At 47.6% G+C, this 13,807-nt stretch overlaps 1 protein-coding gene across 2 annotated transcripts in view; it reads left to right on the forward strand.

Annotated features, from left to right (window-relative positions):
• The window catches only part of LAMA4 (laminin subunit alpha 4), a 160,432-nt gene that overhangs the window by 60,875 nt on the left and 85,750 nt on the right, over window positions 1-13,807 (forward strand). For both annotated transcript variants that reach the window (XM_029047122.1, XM_029047123.1), the window contains 4 exons: window positions 3,604-3,728; window positions 8,420-8,500; window positions 9,480-9,694; window positions 13,275-13,370. In XM_029047122.1, the coding sequence (XP_028902955.1) occupies window positions 3,604-3,728; window positions 8,420-8,500; window positions 9,480-9,694; window positions 13,275-13,370 (517 nt within the window). The remainder of the gene's footprint in view (window positions 1-3,603; window positions 3,729-8,419; window positions 8,501-9,479; window positions 9,695-13,274; window positions 13,371-13,807) is intronic.

Below are 13,807 nucleotides of genomic sequence, written 5' to 3' on the forward strand. Positions count from 1 at the left end.
AACATTCTGCTACTTATTAATCTTCTTCTTCTTCATGCGTTCCCAGAAGGCAAGCAGCATGACCTAGTGGATAGAGTGCGGGCCTGAGAGGCAGGATCTGGGTTCTAAACCCAGCTCCACCTCCCGTCTGCTGTGTGAACGTAACCTCTCTCTGCCTCAGTTACCTCATCTCTAAAATGAGGATTAATACTGGGAGCTCCACGTGGGACACGGACTGTGTTCAAACTAATTAGCTTATACCTACTCTAGGGCTTAGTACAGTCCCTGGCACGTAGTGAGCACTTTACAGATACCATAAAAAAATGCAGTTGATAATAATAATGTTGGTGTTTGTTAAGCGCTTACTATGTGCAGAGCACGAGTCTAAGCGCTGGGGTAGATACAGGGTCATCAGGTTGTTCCAAATGAGGCTCACGGTCTTAATCCCCATTTTACAGATGAGGTAACTGAGGCACAGAGAAGCGAAGTGACTCGCCCGCAGACACACAGCTGCCAAGTGGCAGAGCAGAGATTCGAACCCATGACCTCTGACTCCCAAGCCCAGGCTCTTCCCACTGAGCCACCTTGCTTCTCTAAGTACGGCAGAGGTATCCGGACGGACCTCTTGAGAATAGACTCTAATAATAATAATAACGTCGGTATTTGCTAAGCACCTACTACGGGCGGAGCACTGTTCTAAGCGCTGGGGGAGCTACAGGGTCATCAGGTTGTCCCACGTGAGGCTCACAGCCTTCATCCCCATTTTCCACATGAGGTAACTGAGGCCCAGAGGAGCGAAGTGACTTGCCCACAGTCCCACAGCTGACAAGTGGCAGAGCTGGGATTCGAACCCATGACCTCTGACTCCCAAACCCAGGCTCTTTCAACTAGAGCCACGCTGCCTCCCTAAGTACAGCAGAGGTATCCGGACCACTTGAGAATTGGCTCTAGACCGTAAACCCCTTATGAGCAGGGAACGTGTCTACCAACTACGTTATATTGCACTCTCCCAAGCACTTAGTACGGTGTTCTGCACAGAGAGTGTGTCTGTAATAATAATAATAATAATAATAATAATAATGATGGTATTTGTTAAGCGCTTACTCTGTGCCAAGCACTGTTCTAAGCTCCGGAGTAGTCCCACGTGGGGCTCACGGTCTTAATCCCCATTTTACAGTTGAGGTAACTGAGGCACGGAGAAGTGAAGTGGCTTGGCCGAGGTCGCACGGCAGGCGAGGGGAGGAGCCGGGATTAGAACCCACGTCCTCTGACTCCCAAGCCCGGGCTCTTTCCGCGCGACGTTCTACGCGGTGCTGCCTGCCCCTTGTCAGCTGTGTGACTGTGGGCAAGTCACTTCACTTCTCTGTGCCTCAGTTCCCTCATCTGTAAAATGGGGGTGAAGACTGTGAGCCTCACCTGGGACAACGCATTCCCCTGTATCCACCCCAGTGCTTAAAACAGTGCTCTGCACGTAGTAAGCGCTTAACGAATACCAACGTTATTATTTTGATGATGATGATGTTGTTGTACTTTCCCCAGCACGTAGCACAGTGCTCTGCACCCAGTAACCACTCAATCAATACGGATTGATTAATTGAATGACTCGGCCGAAAGTCCCCTCAGCAGCGGAAGCCGGATTTATCCGAGTCTCCCCTTTCATCTCCGGCAAATCCTGGAAGTTGGCGACGGCACGCCAAGTCACTCGACTGAGGAGTTGTGTGAGTCGATGTCGGATCAGGTCAGATGAGATCAGTTGATGTTTTAGCGTTGATGTCACAACAGCTCAGCATCACTGAAGAAGAATTCATCTTCTCTTGCCAGTATGTACGGACCTTAATATTGAGCCCCAACCTTCCTGCCTCCGTTGCCGTGGAATTCATTCATTCCATAGTATTTACTGAGCGCTTACTATGTGCACAGCACCGTACTAAGCGCTTGGAATGGACAAATCGGTAACAGATAGAGACGGTCCCTGCCCTCTGACGGGCTGACGGTCTAATCGGGGGAGACGGGCCGACGAGAACAATGGCGATAAAGAGAATCAAGAATGTGGAATGTTCAGATTTATCACCGTGTGCCATTACGAACAACGTCCCATAATCCCCACTGTGGAAAACCATCCCAATCCCAATTTCTACAACCATCCATCCCCCCAAATTTCCAATATCCACAAGGCTGGGTACTGAAGCGAAGGTGCGGTCTGGTGGACGGAGCACTGGCCTCGGAGTCAGAGGACCTGGGTTTTAATCCCGGCTCTGCCACCTGCCTGCTGTGCGACCTTGGGTAAATCACTGGACTTCTCTGTTCCTCGACTTCCTCATCTGTAAAATGGAGGTCGGTGACGGTTCTCCCTCTTACTTAGAATGGGAGCCCACGTGGGACGGGGCCTGTGTCCCATCTGATCATACTCCGTCAGGCCCAGCGCTCTGCACACAGTGACCACTTAAACACGACTTTTATTATCAACTTTGACTCTCTCCTTATCTCAACCTTAACCAAGAGTGAGGAGCGTTTGATTTCCAACTCTCCCACCTATTCCATTCCTCCAGACCAGAAAGAAATAAACTCCTAATCCATCAATTTCATCTTTCACTCCAAGCACAGCCCTCTACCGAAAGCGGTACATTCATTCTTTTTTATATTCTCCGACCGTTCCGTAAGGCGCAACTCGGGCGGCGTGTTTATTTTTCATTCTCTGGCACCTACTTTCGGCCGGGTCCACAGGGGAATCTTACGGTTTTCGGCCTTACATTTGTACCCCATCTCTTGCCACAAAATCAGCTAATTCTAGTCATCGTCCGTCACGTGTTTTTCATCCCGAGCAAGTAAACTTCAGACTTGGTGAAGACGGTAAAGGAGCAGGAGTCTAGACGTGCCGGTTCTAATCCTGACTCCGCCACTTCAATCCAATCGGGGGCATTTGAATGTTTATTGTGTGCAGAGCCCTGTGCGGACCACTTGCCTGTTGTGTGACCGCGGATGAATCTATCCTTATCCTTGGATATATCTTCTCTGGGCCTCAGTTTCCTCCTGTATAAAACGGGGATTAGATACCTGTTTTCCCACCCACGTAGGCCACGAGCCTCAACCGCAACAGGGACCGTGTCTGACCTGATTGTGTCGCGTCTTCCCCAGCGCTTAGAGTGCTTGGCGAATGCCACGTCTATTATTCGTAATAGTAGTACTGTTAGGTAGTATTAAGTAGTACTATAAGAGCGGATCAGTCCGTGCGAGAGCATCTTTCTGAATATGGGCCTCCTGAATGTGTCGCCTGCGGGCTACCCCGAGACCCTTGCGCAGATTTTGCGCGGGCTGGGTTGTAGCAGGAGAGTAGCGAGGTGAGGTGGGAAGGGGCGAGGTGATTGAGGGCTTTGAAGCCGTGGAGACGAGTTTTTGTTTGATGCGGAGGTGACTGGGCAACCACGGGAGTTCCTCGAGGAGTGGGGAAACATGTCGTTTAGTCCAGTGCTCGGCACGTAGTTTGTGCTCATTATTTTATCATTCCTTCACTCCCTGTCTCATCTGTCAATATCTGGCGGGGGCCAATTTTTGCAGCATTTGTGAGGCAGAGCGAGGATTTTGACAGCAAAGCTTCCCTCGAACACCGATCATTCTGTCTTTCAGGGCTGCCAGAGGAACACCACTGGAGAGCACTGTGAAAAATGCGTGGATGGCTTCTTTGGGGATGTCGTTCGAGGAGCGCCAACCGGGTGCCAACCTTGCCCCTGCCCTCTGCCCTACCTTGCCAAGTAAGTTCAAGAGGAATATCGATTGTCTGTCCACTCATTCTTCCTTTGCTCTTTGTCCTTGTAGAATTTGGGGGTTTTCTCTCAGGACCGAAAAGCTCCGGAACTCATTTGATATCCTGAGAGCCCAGAGGGAGAAAATTAGAAGTATTGTCTCTACCTTCTTCTCGTCCCTTAATTGAAAATTGACATCGCGATGAAATGGCCTTGGTAGCTTCTGATCTTTCTGCCACTTTTTCTAGGGAGATGGAATATTTAAAGTCTGTGCCTGTGTGTGCTCATGTATAGACGCTCTAGGAACAGATGCCTGAAAATTCCCTCAAGTCAAGCAACTGGGGACGTAGCAGTGGATTGGGTATCATTATCGCCATTCTACGATGGGGAAACTGAGGGCTTGACAGGCTAAGTGACTTTCCCGAGGCCATACAGCAGGAGCGGGGTAGAGCTGAGAATAGAGCCGGTCTCCCCCGATTCCTAACTCTCTGTTCGCTTCACTACACCGGGGGGATCTCCCATATCGGTAGTAAATTCAAATTAAATTAAATTCAAACTCCATCAGTATTAAAATTCAATAGGGTTATCTTGAAAGAGTACTAAAAGAGAGCTTTATAATGGGTGAACTCTGTAACCGCAGGGCTTAAAGAGAGCAAAGGCAGGTGGGAATTTGAAGCAGGGAGGGTAAAAAAGAAATATCTTAGAAATCCAGTGAAGCACAGTTTCGACACAGTGAGGCACGACGATGGCAGTGAGGAAGAGAAGCAGGATGGCTAATGGAGAGAGTCAGGCCTGAGAGTCAAAAGACTCAGGGTTCTAATCCCAGCTCCTCCACTTGTTTGCTATGTGACCTTGGGCACTCACCGAACTTCTCTGCGCCTCAGTTACCTTTTCTGTAAAATGGATTTGAAGACTGTGAGCCCTGTGTGATTAACCTGTATCTACCCCAGCGCTTAGTACAGCACCTGGAACGTAACGCTTAATAACAATGTTGGTATTTGTTAAGCGCTTACTCTGTGCAGGGCACTGTTCTAAGCGCTGGGGTAGACACAGGGGAATCAGGTTGTCCCACGTGGGGCTCACAGTCTTAATCCCCATTTTGCAGATGAGATAACTGAGGCACAGAGAAGTGAAGTGACTTGCCCGCAGTCACACAGCTGACAAGTGGCAGAGCCGGGAGTCGACCCCATTACCTCCGACTCCAAAGCCCGTGCTCTTTCCACTGAGCCACGCTGCTTCTCCCAACAACTTAACAAACCCCAAACACCATCCCAAAAAATTACAGAGCGTACAACTGGGACCTCCTTTTTCTTCCTTTCCGGCTTGCTTTCGTTTCTTCCCACTGGTTTGTTCACCCGGTTAATTCTTAAACCACGTTTTCCTAAGCCTGGAATTGGCCCTCAGACCGATGCAGAAACACTCCGATATTCAGACTCGTTTTATGTACGTGGCTTTCCACCGGGCATTTGGTACCAAGTTAGTCGTCCGTCTTCGACAAAGACAGCAACATCGGAAGTACAGAGAAAAATACTATCAGTTTGTTTCTCCCTCTGGTACCTCAAAAGCGCATAAGAATGTAAAACTCCCATGGAGTATACGGGACGTCGCGTACAGTGTGAAACGAGCCAAGTGAGGCCCTCTTAACCGGAGAAATGAATGTCCCTAAAAGGAAAGGAAACAGTGGATTCAGACGCTAGCTACATCCCGGGCCGACAAACATCAAGGTCACGGTTCTCAGTGTCCGAGGTCTTGAGTCACATAGCTGTCCCCGGGATGAGTTTACACAGATCTTTGTTCTCTGGGACTGACCAGACATGTTCTTTACCTCCTCCGGGAACGATCGGGGTAGTTTCAATTAAGGGAAAAGTCATCTGTTTGGAAGCAGGCAGACAAACGTAAGACAGATCTGTCCAGATGCTAGCAGAGGTTACAGGGCTTCGAAGCCAAATGGGTGTATGGCTATATGCGTGTTTCGGTGGGGGCTGCATTTGAGTAAACCTTGAAGAAAACGATTCAGGATGTTTTTGTTCATGCGTTCTACACCGCTGAAGTATTTCTTAGAGCACACTAAAGAGTAAGAACAAGTTAAACAAAGTGTCGAGGCCAAAGGATTATAATGGAGTTGGAATATTCTTACCCGACTGTTCCAGAAGATAAATCGAGGCTATGGCTCTTCACCAGGAATCCCATTTTGCATTCTGCCCGGTTTATAAATGTCTCCAAACAAGGGAAACAAATCCATTTGCTCTCTTTCAAAATGCATTCACTCGCAAGTCCAGCTGTGAGAATGGATGGAGGGAACTTTGCAGATATACTGTTGCCCGAGCGTTACTTAAGCCAAAAATACTTTTCCGAAAATAACCTGAGAAACGTTTCGATATTTCTACACTCATCCTTGATGTGGAGACAGTGCTAATCGTTATCCAGAAACCAAACGGCCGCCACGTTCTCCCCACGACCAGTCGTACCCCAGACTCCAACCCAGCCTGCACGCATCGCTCCTCTAATGCTAACCTTCTCACAGTACCTCGGTATCGTCTTTCTCGCCGCCTACCTCTCGCCCACGTCCTGCCTCTTACCTGGACTGCCCTCCCTCTTCCTACCTGACAGTTACTCTCCCCTCCTTCAAAGCCTTGTCGAAGGCCTCCAAGAGGCCTTCCCTGACTGAACCCTCCTTTCCTCTTCTCCCACTCTGCATCACCTTGACTTGCTCCCTTTCGTCCTCCACCGTCCCAACCCCACAGCACTTACGTACATATCTGAAATTGTATTCATTTATATTAATGTCCGTCTCCCCCTCTAGTCCGTAAGCTTGTTGTGAGCGGGGAATACATCTGTTACGTTGTTATCCTGTCCTCTCCCAGATGTTTAGTACAGTGCTCTAGGCTGCTCGTGCATAGCCTCGTACTCCGCTGCTTCCCCTGTCTGTCTTTGGTTTTAATATCTGTCTCCCCCACTCGACTGTAGGATTCTTGAAGGCAGGAATCGGGCCTAATAACTCTACTGTATATTGTACTCTCCCAAATACTTATTATCATCAATAGCCACATCGGTGGTGTTTATTGAGCCCTTACTGTGTGCAGAGCACTGCGTTATGCACTGAGTACAGTGCTCTGCACGGAGTAGGCACTTGGAAGCAGCAGGGAAAGATCACGGGCCTGGAAGTCAGAGCAGCTGGCTTTCAAGCCCGGCTCTGTCAACTGCTTGCTGGGTGACTTTGGGCAAGTCACTTAACTTCTCTGGGCCTCAGTTTCCTCAATTGTAAGATGGGAATTCCATGCCTTTCCCCCTCTGACTTAGGCCGTGAACCCTGTGTTGGACGGGACTGGGTCCGGGCCGAATAATTTGTATCTACCCCGGTACCTAGAGCTGTGCTTGCCCCACAGTGAAGTGCTTAACAGAAAGAATGATAATTAATAATCACCGATGGATCGATTCTCCCCACCTCGGAGGGCCGGCCCTTACTCGGCCGAGGGAAACCGCCACTGAAAAGGCCACCCCTAAGGGCACTGGTTTTCCTGGTCTAATTTTTTCAAGGAAGTGTCCTACTGATGTGCCACCGATCAAAGTTAACCTGCTACAGCACAATCCGACAAAAAGATCCTTCCTTCAGGAACATTAAACCCAGCCCGTTAGCAGATCCCACCCAATAATAACGGTGGTATTTGTTAAACACTTACTCTGTGCCAGGCACTGTACCGAGCGCTGGGACGGATACAAGGAAACCGGGTTGGATACAGTCCCTGTCCCACATGGGGCTCGCGGTCTCAATCCCCATTTTGCCGGTGAGGTAACTGAGGCACGGAAAAGTGACTTGGCCAAGGTCACACGGCAGACAGGTGGAGGAGCCAGGATTAGAACTCGCGACCTGCTGACTCCCAGGCCCGGGCTCCATCCGCTACGCCATGACTTCTCCCAGCTCTTCCCTCAAGTTCCAATCCAATGCCGAGGCCTCTGCTTGCCGTCTCTCCGTGCCATTCCGTTTGGGACAGAGTTCAAGCTATTCCCCTCCCCTCAACTTTGCTCCGATCAGCGGGCTTTATCGCTTCACGTTGCGTAGGCTGGAGATCTTCCAGAGTCGCAGACATGAACTTGAACAAGAGGGGGTAGTCTTCTTAGATAGCGTGTCTCTGTCGGATAGCTCAATATTCACACCCAAAATTTGGGGAAAGAGAAACTGAGGCACGGGGAGCGAAGTGAATGGGTCCCGGTCAGGTAGAAGAGTGGGGTTGGCCTTAAAGCAGAAAGCTGAGTCTCCACCCTGTTTTTAATGCCCACCTTTCTTTCACTAAGGGCCGTGAGACACCCCAGCTTATATCGCTGGATGATGAATGCAAATTATTCATTTTTTTCAAACCGTTTTAGCTTACGCTTTACAAGGACCCCCTAAGAGCCTTTACGTTATAAAGACATCAGTTCGATTTGGTTAAATTTCGCTTCCAAAGTTAAAGACCTCCACGCGTGACGAAGTTTTAGGAGTAGAAATAAAACGCTTGTCACTTAAAAACATTACATTTCCAGTTCCATAAAGTGGAGACCAATGAATGAGGCATCAGTGTGTGGTTATTTATAATCATATAAGTAAACTCTTTCGTGAAGTAACATCAATAAATTCACGGTATATGGTCACTGGGAGCGTTTGCTACGTCTTTCCCGGTGTGTTGTTCATTTAATCTTACGGTCGATGTTTTCGATTCTAGTTTTGCAGACTCCTGCTACAAGAAAAGTGGTGCGGTGCGTTGTGTCTGTAAAGAAGAGTATGCGGGCCCCAACTGTGAAAGGTGAGTTAACGTGGATGTTGTTCGGCTAGAATATTTTAGTTTTATCCTGGAAGAATATGTTTTTTTTACTCTTTATTAAACAAACACCTCAGTTTCAGCCATCAAAGCGTTTTACACCAACAACATAAAAATACCGGCATTTCTTAAGCACTCGCTACGTGCCAAGCACCATCCTAGGTGTCGGGGTGATGATAACTGCGGGGTTTAAGTGCTCACTGTGTGCCGAGCACTGTATCGAGCACTGGAACGGATACAAGATGAGCGGGTCGGACATGGGGCAGGAAGTCTAAGGAAGAAGGAGAATAAGTACTTTACAGCTGAGGAAATCGTCGCACAGAGCAGACTTGCCGGAGGTCGCACAGGATGCCGCAGTTCTTCTCGTTCGGGCTACTCAGGTGGAAGTACTTGGGGAATTGAGAACCATCCCCTCACTCAACGGAGTAACAATAATAATAATAATAATAATGATGTTGGTATTTGTTAAGCGCCTACTACGTGCAGAGCACTGTTCTAAGCGCTGGGGTAGATACAGGGGAATGAGGTTGTCCCACGTGAGGCTCACAGTCTTCATCCCCATTTTACAGATGAGGGAACCGAGGCACAGAGAAGTGAAGTGACTTGCCCACAGTCACACAGATGACAAGGGCAGAGTCGGGATAGTAAGTGCTCGGACGAATACGATATAACAGTACAGCGGAGTGGACGGAGAGAGGATAATAATAATGTTGGTATTTGTTAAGCGCTTACTACGGGCAGAGCACTGTTCTAAGCGCTAGGGTAGATACAGGGTCATCAGGTTGTCCCACGTGAGTTCACAGTCTTCATCCCCATTTTACAGACGAGGGAACTGAGGCCCAGACAAGTGAAGTGACTTGCCCACAGTCACACAGCTGCCAAGTGGCAGAGCAGGGATTAGAACCCGTGACCTCTGACTCCCAAGCCCGGGCTCTTTCCACTGCTTCTTCTGTTTCCTTTCCAGGTGTGCCCCTGGTTACTATGGAAACCCCTTACTGGTAGGAAGTACCTGCAGAAAATGCGACTGCAGCGGAAATTCAGACCCCAACCTGATCTTCGAGGACTGCGATGAAGTCACGGGGGAGTGTCGCAGCTGTTTCCGCAACACCACGGGATTCAAATGCGAGCGCTGCGCCCCCGGTTATTATGGAGATGCCCGGGTAGCCAAGAACTGTACAGGTACGATAAGAAAATCACCACACTAATCCCATGCTAACACGAGCGCTCTACACGGGCAGGCCGAGGACGCTAAATATAGCACGTAAAATAGTCGTCTGTCCACGGACAGCGCTTGTATTACCTCACCCCGTTTTCTAGGAGGGGACAGTAGTCCCGTTAGAGCTTCATGAACCTGTTGTCGCGATGAATATTTATGGCAATAATAATAATAATAATGTTGGCATTTATTAAGCGTTTACTATGTGCAGAGCACTGTTCTGACACTGGGGGAGGGAGATACAGGGTCATCAGATTGTTCCACGTGAGGCTCACGGTCTTAATCCCCATTTTACAGATGAGGTAACTGAGGTACAGAGAAGTTAAGTGACTAGCCCACAGTCACCCGGCTGACAAGTGGCAGAGCTGGGATTCGAACCCACGACCTCTGACTCCCAAGCCCGGGCTCTTTCCGCCGAGCCACGCTGCCAATACTATTTGAGTACCTTAGTCGATGACCCGGACCTCAATAAATCGACAAACGCAAATCTATATCAAACCATTTTTCCACATCTTTCTCCTTACGCCACGTGTTTTCAGATGAATTTGGCCAAGCGTTGGAGAGGCAGGATGACCTAACGGAGAGCGTAGGGGCCTGGGAATCAAAGGACGTGGGTTTGGCTACTTGTCTGCTGTGACAAGTGACAACTTCTTCGTGTTCCTCGTCTTTAAAATGAGAATTAAATACCGCTCTCCTCCCTCTTAGACTGTGCGTCCCTTTTGGGACAGGGACTGTGTACAACCTGATTATCTTGAGGCTAAACCAGCTCTTCGTACGGTGCTCAGCACATGGAGAGGCAGCAGGGCCTAGGGGATAGAGCCCAGATCTGGGTGTCAGAAAGACCTGAGTTCTAATCCTGGCTCCACCATCTGTCTGCTGTGTGACCTTGGGCAAGTCACATTCCTTCCCTGTGCCTCGGTTCCCTCGTGAGTAAAATGGGGATTAAAGCCCTGAGCCCCACGTGGGACATGGCTATGTCCAACTCTATCCAGTGCTTAGTAAAGAGCCTAGCACAGAGTAAGTGCTTAACAAATACCACACAAGAATAAGCACTTAACAAATATCACTGATATCATTAATTAGTCAATCGCTTTTCAATACCGATCAAAGGGAGAGAGGAGTTAATGTTTGAAAAGGATAAATTTATAAAACTTTCCTCCAGACGGTTAAATTTCAAGTTGAGGATTGAATGATGTCGTACATGAAAGGAATCAATTATCTCTGCTCTCAGAGTTGAATTTCACTTCTTAGCTTTGCCTCATGAATCTTGCCTCTCCATAAAAAAAAAAAAGACTTTTATGGAGACCTGTGAGTGTCATTTCACCTTTTATCTGTGCAATTTCACTAGTAGAAAGTTCTCACCGCCTAAACAAAATATTTGGATGAATATTTAGACAGTTTATTAATATTTTATCCGCTGTCTGTACAGATTAGGTCTGACGTTTTAAAGTAAATATAACAGGAATTCTTAAGGGGGAAAGAGGAGAAAATGCACTTTTTTCGTATTTTTTGCTCTTCACTTCTTTTTTGTAGCCTGCGAAGGTGTAATTCTGCCTTAAGAAGTAAAGACAGGAAGTGAGACGGTAGGAAAGGCGGCAATAGAAATATTCAGACTTGACCTATAGAAACCACAATATAGGCAAATAAATGAAAAACCTCCACCAAAGTGATCTGCACGGTTCCCCCAGTTGAGAATATAAAGGGCAAGGATTTTCATTATGACTTTTCCCAGAGTAGAGGAGAATGAAAAATTGTCATGAATACTGGCAGAAGCCAAATTGAAGCCTTAAAGGTTTGCCATTAAAATAGAGCTAATTTTAAAATCTTTCGGCAGCAATTAAATGTTGTTATTGCTGAATTTTTTCATAAATCTGTCCTTTCTGGAACACTGATCAACTGAAAAATAATAAATCCATGCCTCTCTGAAGTAGCTTTGCCAGCCTTTCTGTATGAAAGCAAAGCAATTATTGGGCCTGCTTCTGAAGATCGCTCTTCTCTCCTTGTCGAAAACCAAAAATACCCCAGCGGATATTTTTACTAATCATCTTTATATTTACCATTTTTATAATGGTATTTAAGCCCTTACTATGTGCCAAGGACTGTACTAAGCGCTGAGCGCTGTACTGAGGACTAAGAGTTAAAAGACTCTCTTGTAATGAAAGATGATTCACATGAAGTGATTGGATTTTAATGCTACATTTCTCAGGGAGGGAATTCACCCAGATTTATAAATAATTCTCATGCCTGTCTGGGAGATGGGTCGGCATGTTTATCCCCCAGATTACCGATGAAGAAACTGAGCCTGAGAGATGTGCCCAGGCTCACAAGGTGAATCAATTAGGTTTGGTCGGTCTTGGCAAGGGATCTTAGGTCCAACGTGGCACGTCAGCCTTAGGGATTAGAATGAGAGCTCCTTGAGAGTGGAGTTCATACCTACCTAATGCACTGTACTCTCCCGAGTGTTTAGTACAGTGCTCTGCACTATAAGACCCAAGGTTAAGTGACTTGCCACTTGTGGAGATGTGGGGAGTTACACGGTCGAGAATATTATGCGAGGGAATAGGATCTAAGATGCGGGACGGGGACGGCCTTCTTAAGAAGCCTTCTTGAGAAGCAGCGTGATTTAGTGGAAAGAGCGCGGGACTGAAAGTCCAGGATCTGCGTTCTAATCCCTGTTATGCCACTTGCCTGTTGTGTGACCTTGGGCGGGTCCCTTAACCTTTGGTCATTTTAACTTCTCTGTGTCTCAGCTTATTCATCTCTTAAGAGGGGATCAAATATCCACTTGTTTCTTTGGAGGAGTTTTGCTTTTTTCCTTTTTGAATGGCATTTGTTAAGTCCTTACTAAGACACTGTACTAAGAACTGGGGCAGTCCAGGTCCCTTTCCTTCTTTCATTCATTCAATTATATTTATCGAGTGCTCACTGTGCGCAAAGCGCTGTACTAGCATTTAGGAGAGTACGGTACAACAAGCAGACACATTCCCTGCCCACAAGGAAGCTCATGGTCTAGAGGGAGAGACAGACATTAATATGAATAAATAAATCACAGATAAACAATACGAATACAGTCCCACGCGGGGCTCACGGTCTTAATTCCCGTTTTTCAGATGAGGTAACTGAGGCACAGAGAAGTTAAGAACTTGCCAAAGGTCACACAGCAAACAAGTGGCAGAGGCTTGATTAGAACCCGGGTCTTTCTGACTCTCTGGACCACGCTCTATCCACTAGGCCACGCCGCTTCTCGAGAAGCTGCTGTCCTCCCTCCTACCTTAGACTGTGAATCTCATGTGGGACGGAGATCGTGTCCAACCTGACCCTCCAATATCTGCCCCAGTGTTTGGTACAGAGAGCGGTACATAGCACTTAACCAACTCCACCGTTATTATCAACGAGCTCATTAAGAAATTTCTCCATCTCAACTGATGAGAAATAATGTAGGTATGATGCACTTTTCCTCCCAGCGACAGAATGGTAGCTCTGGTTTTCATTAAATAACGAATGGTGAATTTTTTTTTTTTTCCTCTTTTTTGTTTTCGGCAGTGTGTGACTGCAGAGGAGGCCCTTGTGACAGTCAAACAGGAGAATGTCTGGCAGAAAACCTCAAAGATCCTACGGGCACCGACTGCCCAGCGTTAAGTAAGAATAACAAAGCCTGATTGATTAACTCCTCTTTGCCTAATACCATGCAGGTGTGGATTTAAGAGTGACATCATACGAGCTTCAAGTCTGCCTGAATCCCCAGTGTTAGCCAAGTCTGGGCAAAGTTCTGTAGAAGGTCATTAAAATAATGATAATAATAATTATGGTATCGATTAAGCGCTTACTACGCACCGCGCGCCGTGAGCAAATGAGCAGAGACGTAGTGACACCCTCCACGTGTATCTTCAATAAAGCATCCAGAGTTAAAGCGTGGCTCAGCGGAAAGAGCCTGGGCTTCGGAGTCAGAGGTCGTGGGTTCGACTCCCGGCTCTGCCACTTGTCAGCTGTGGGACTGTGGGCCAGTCACTTAACTTTTCTGTGCCTCAGTTACCTCATCTGTAAAACGGGGATGAACCGTGAGCCTCACGTGGGAC

This window comes from Ornithorhynchus anatinus, chromosome 19 (assembly GCF_004115215.2).
Source record: "Ornithorhynchus anatinus isolate Pmale09 chromosome 19, mOrnAna1.pri.v4, whole genome shotgun sequence".
Classification (NCBI taxonomy): Eukaryota; Metazoa; Chordata; class Mammalia; order Monotremata; family Ornithorhynchidae; genus Ornithorhynchus; species Ornithorhynchus anatinus.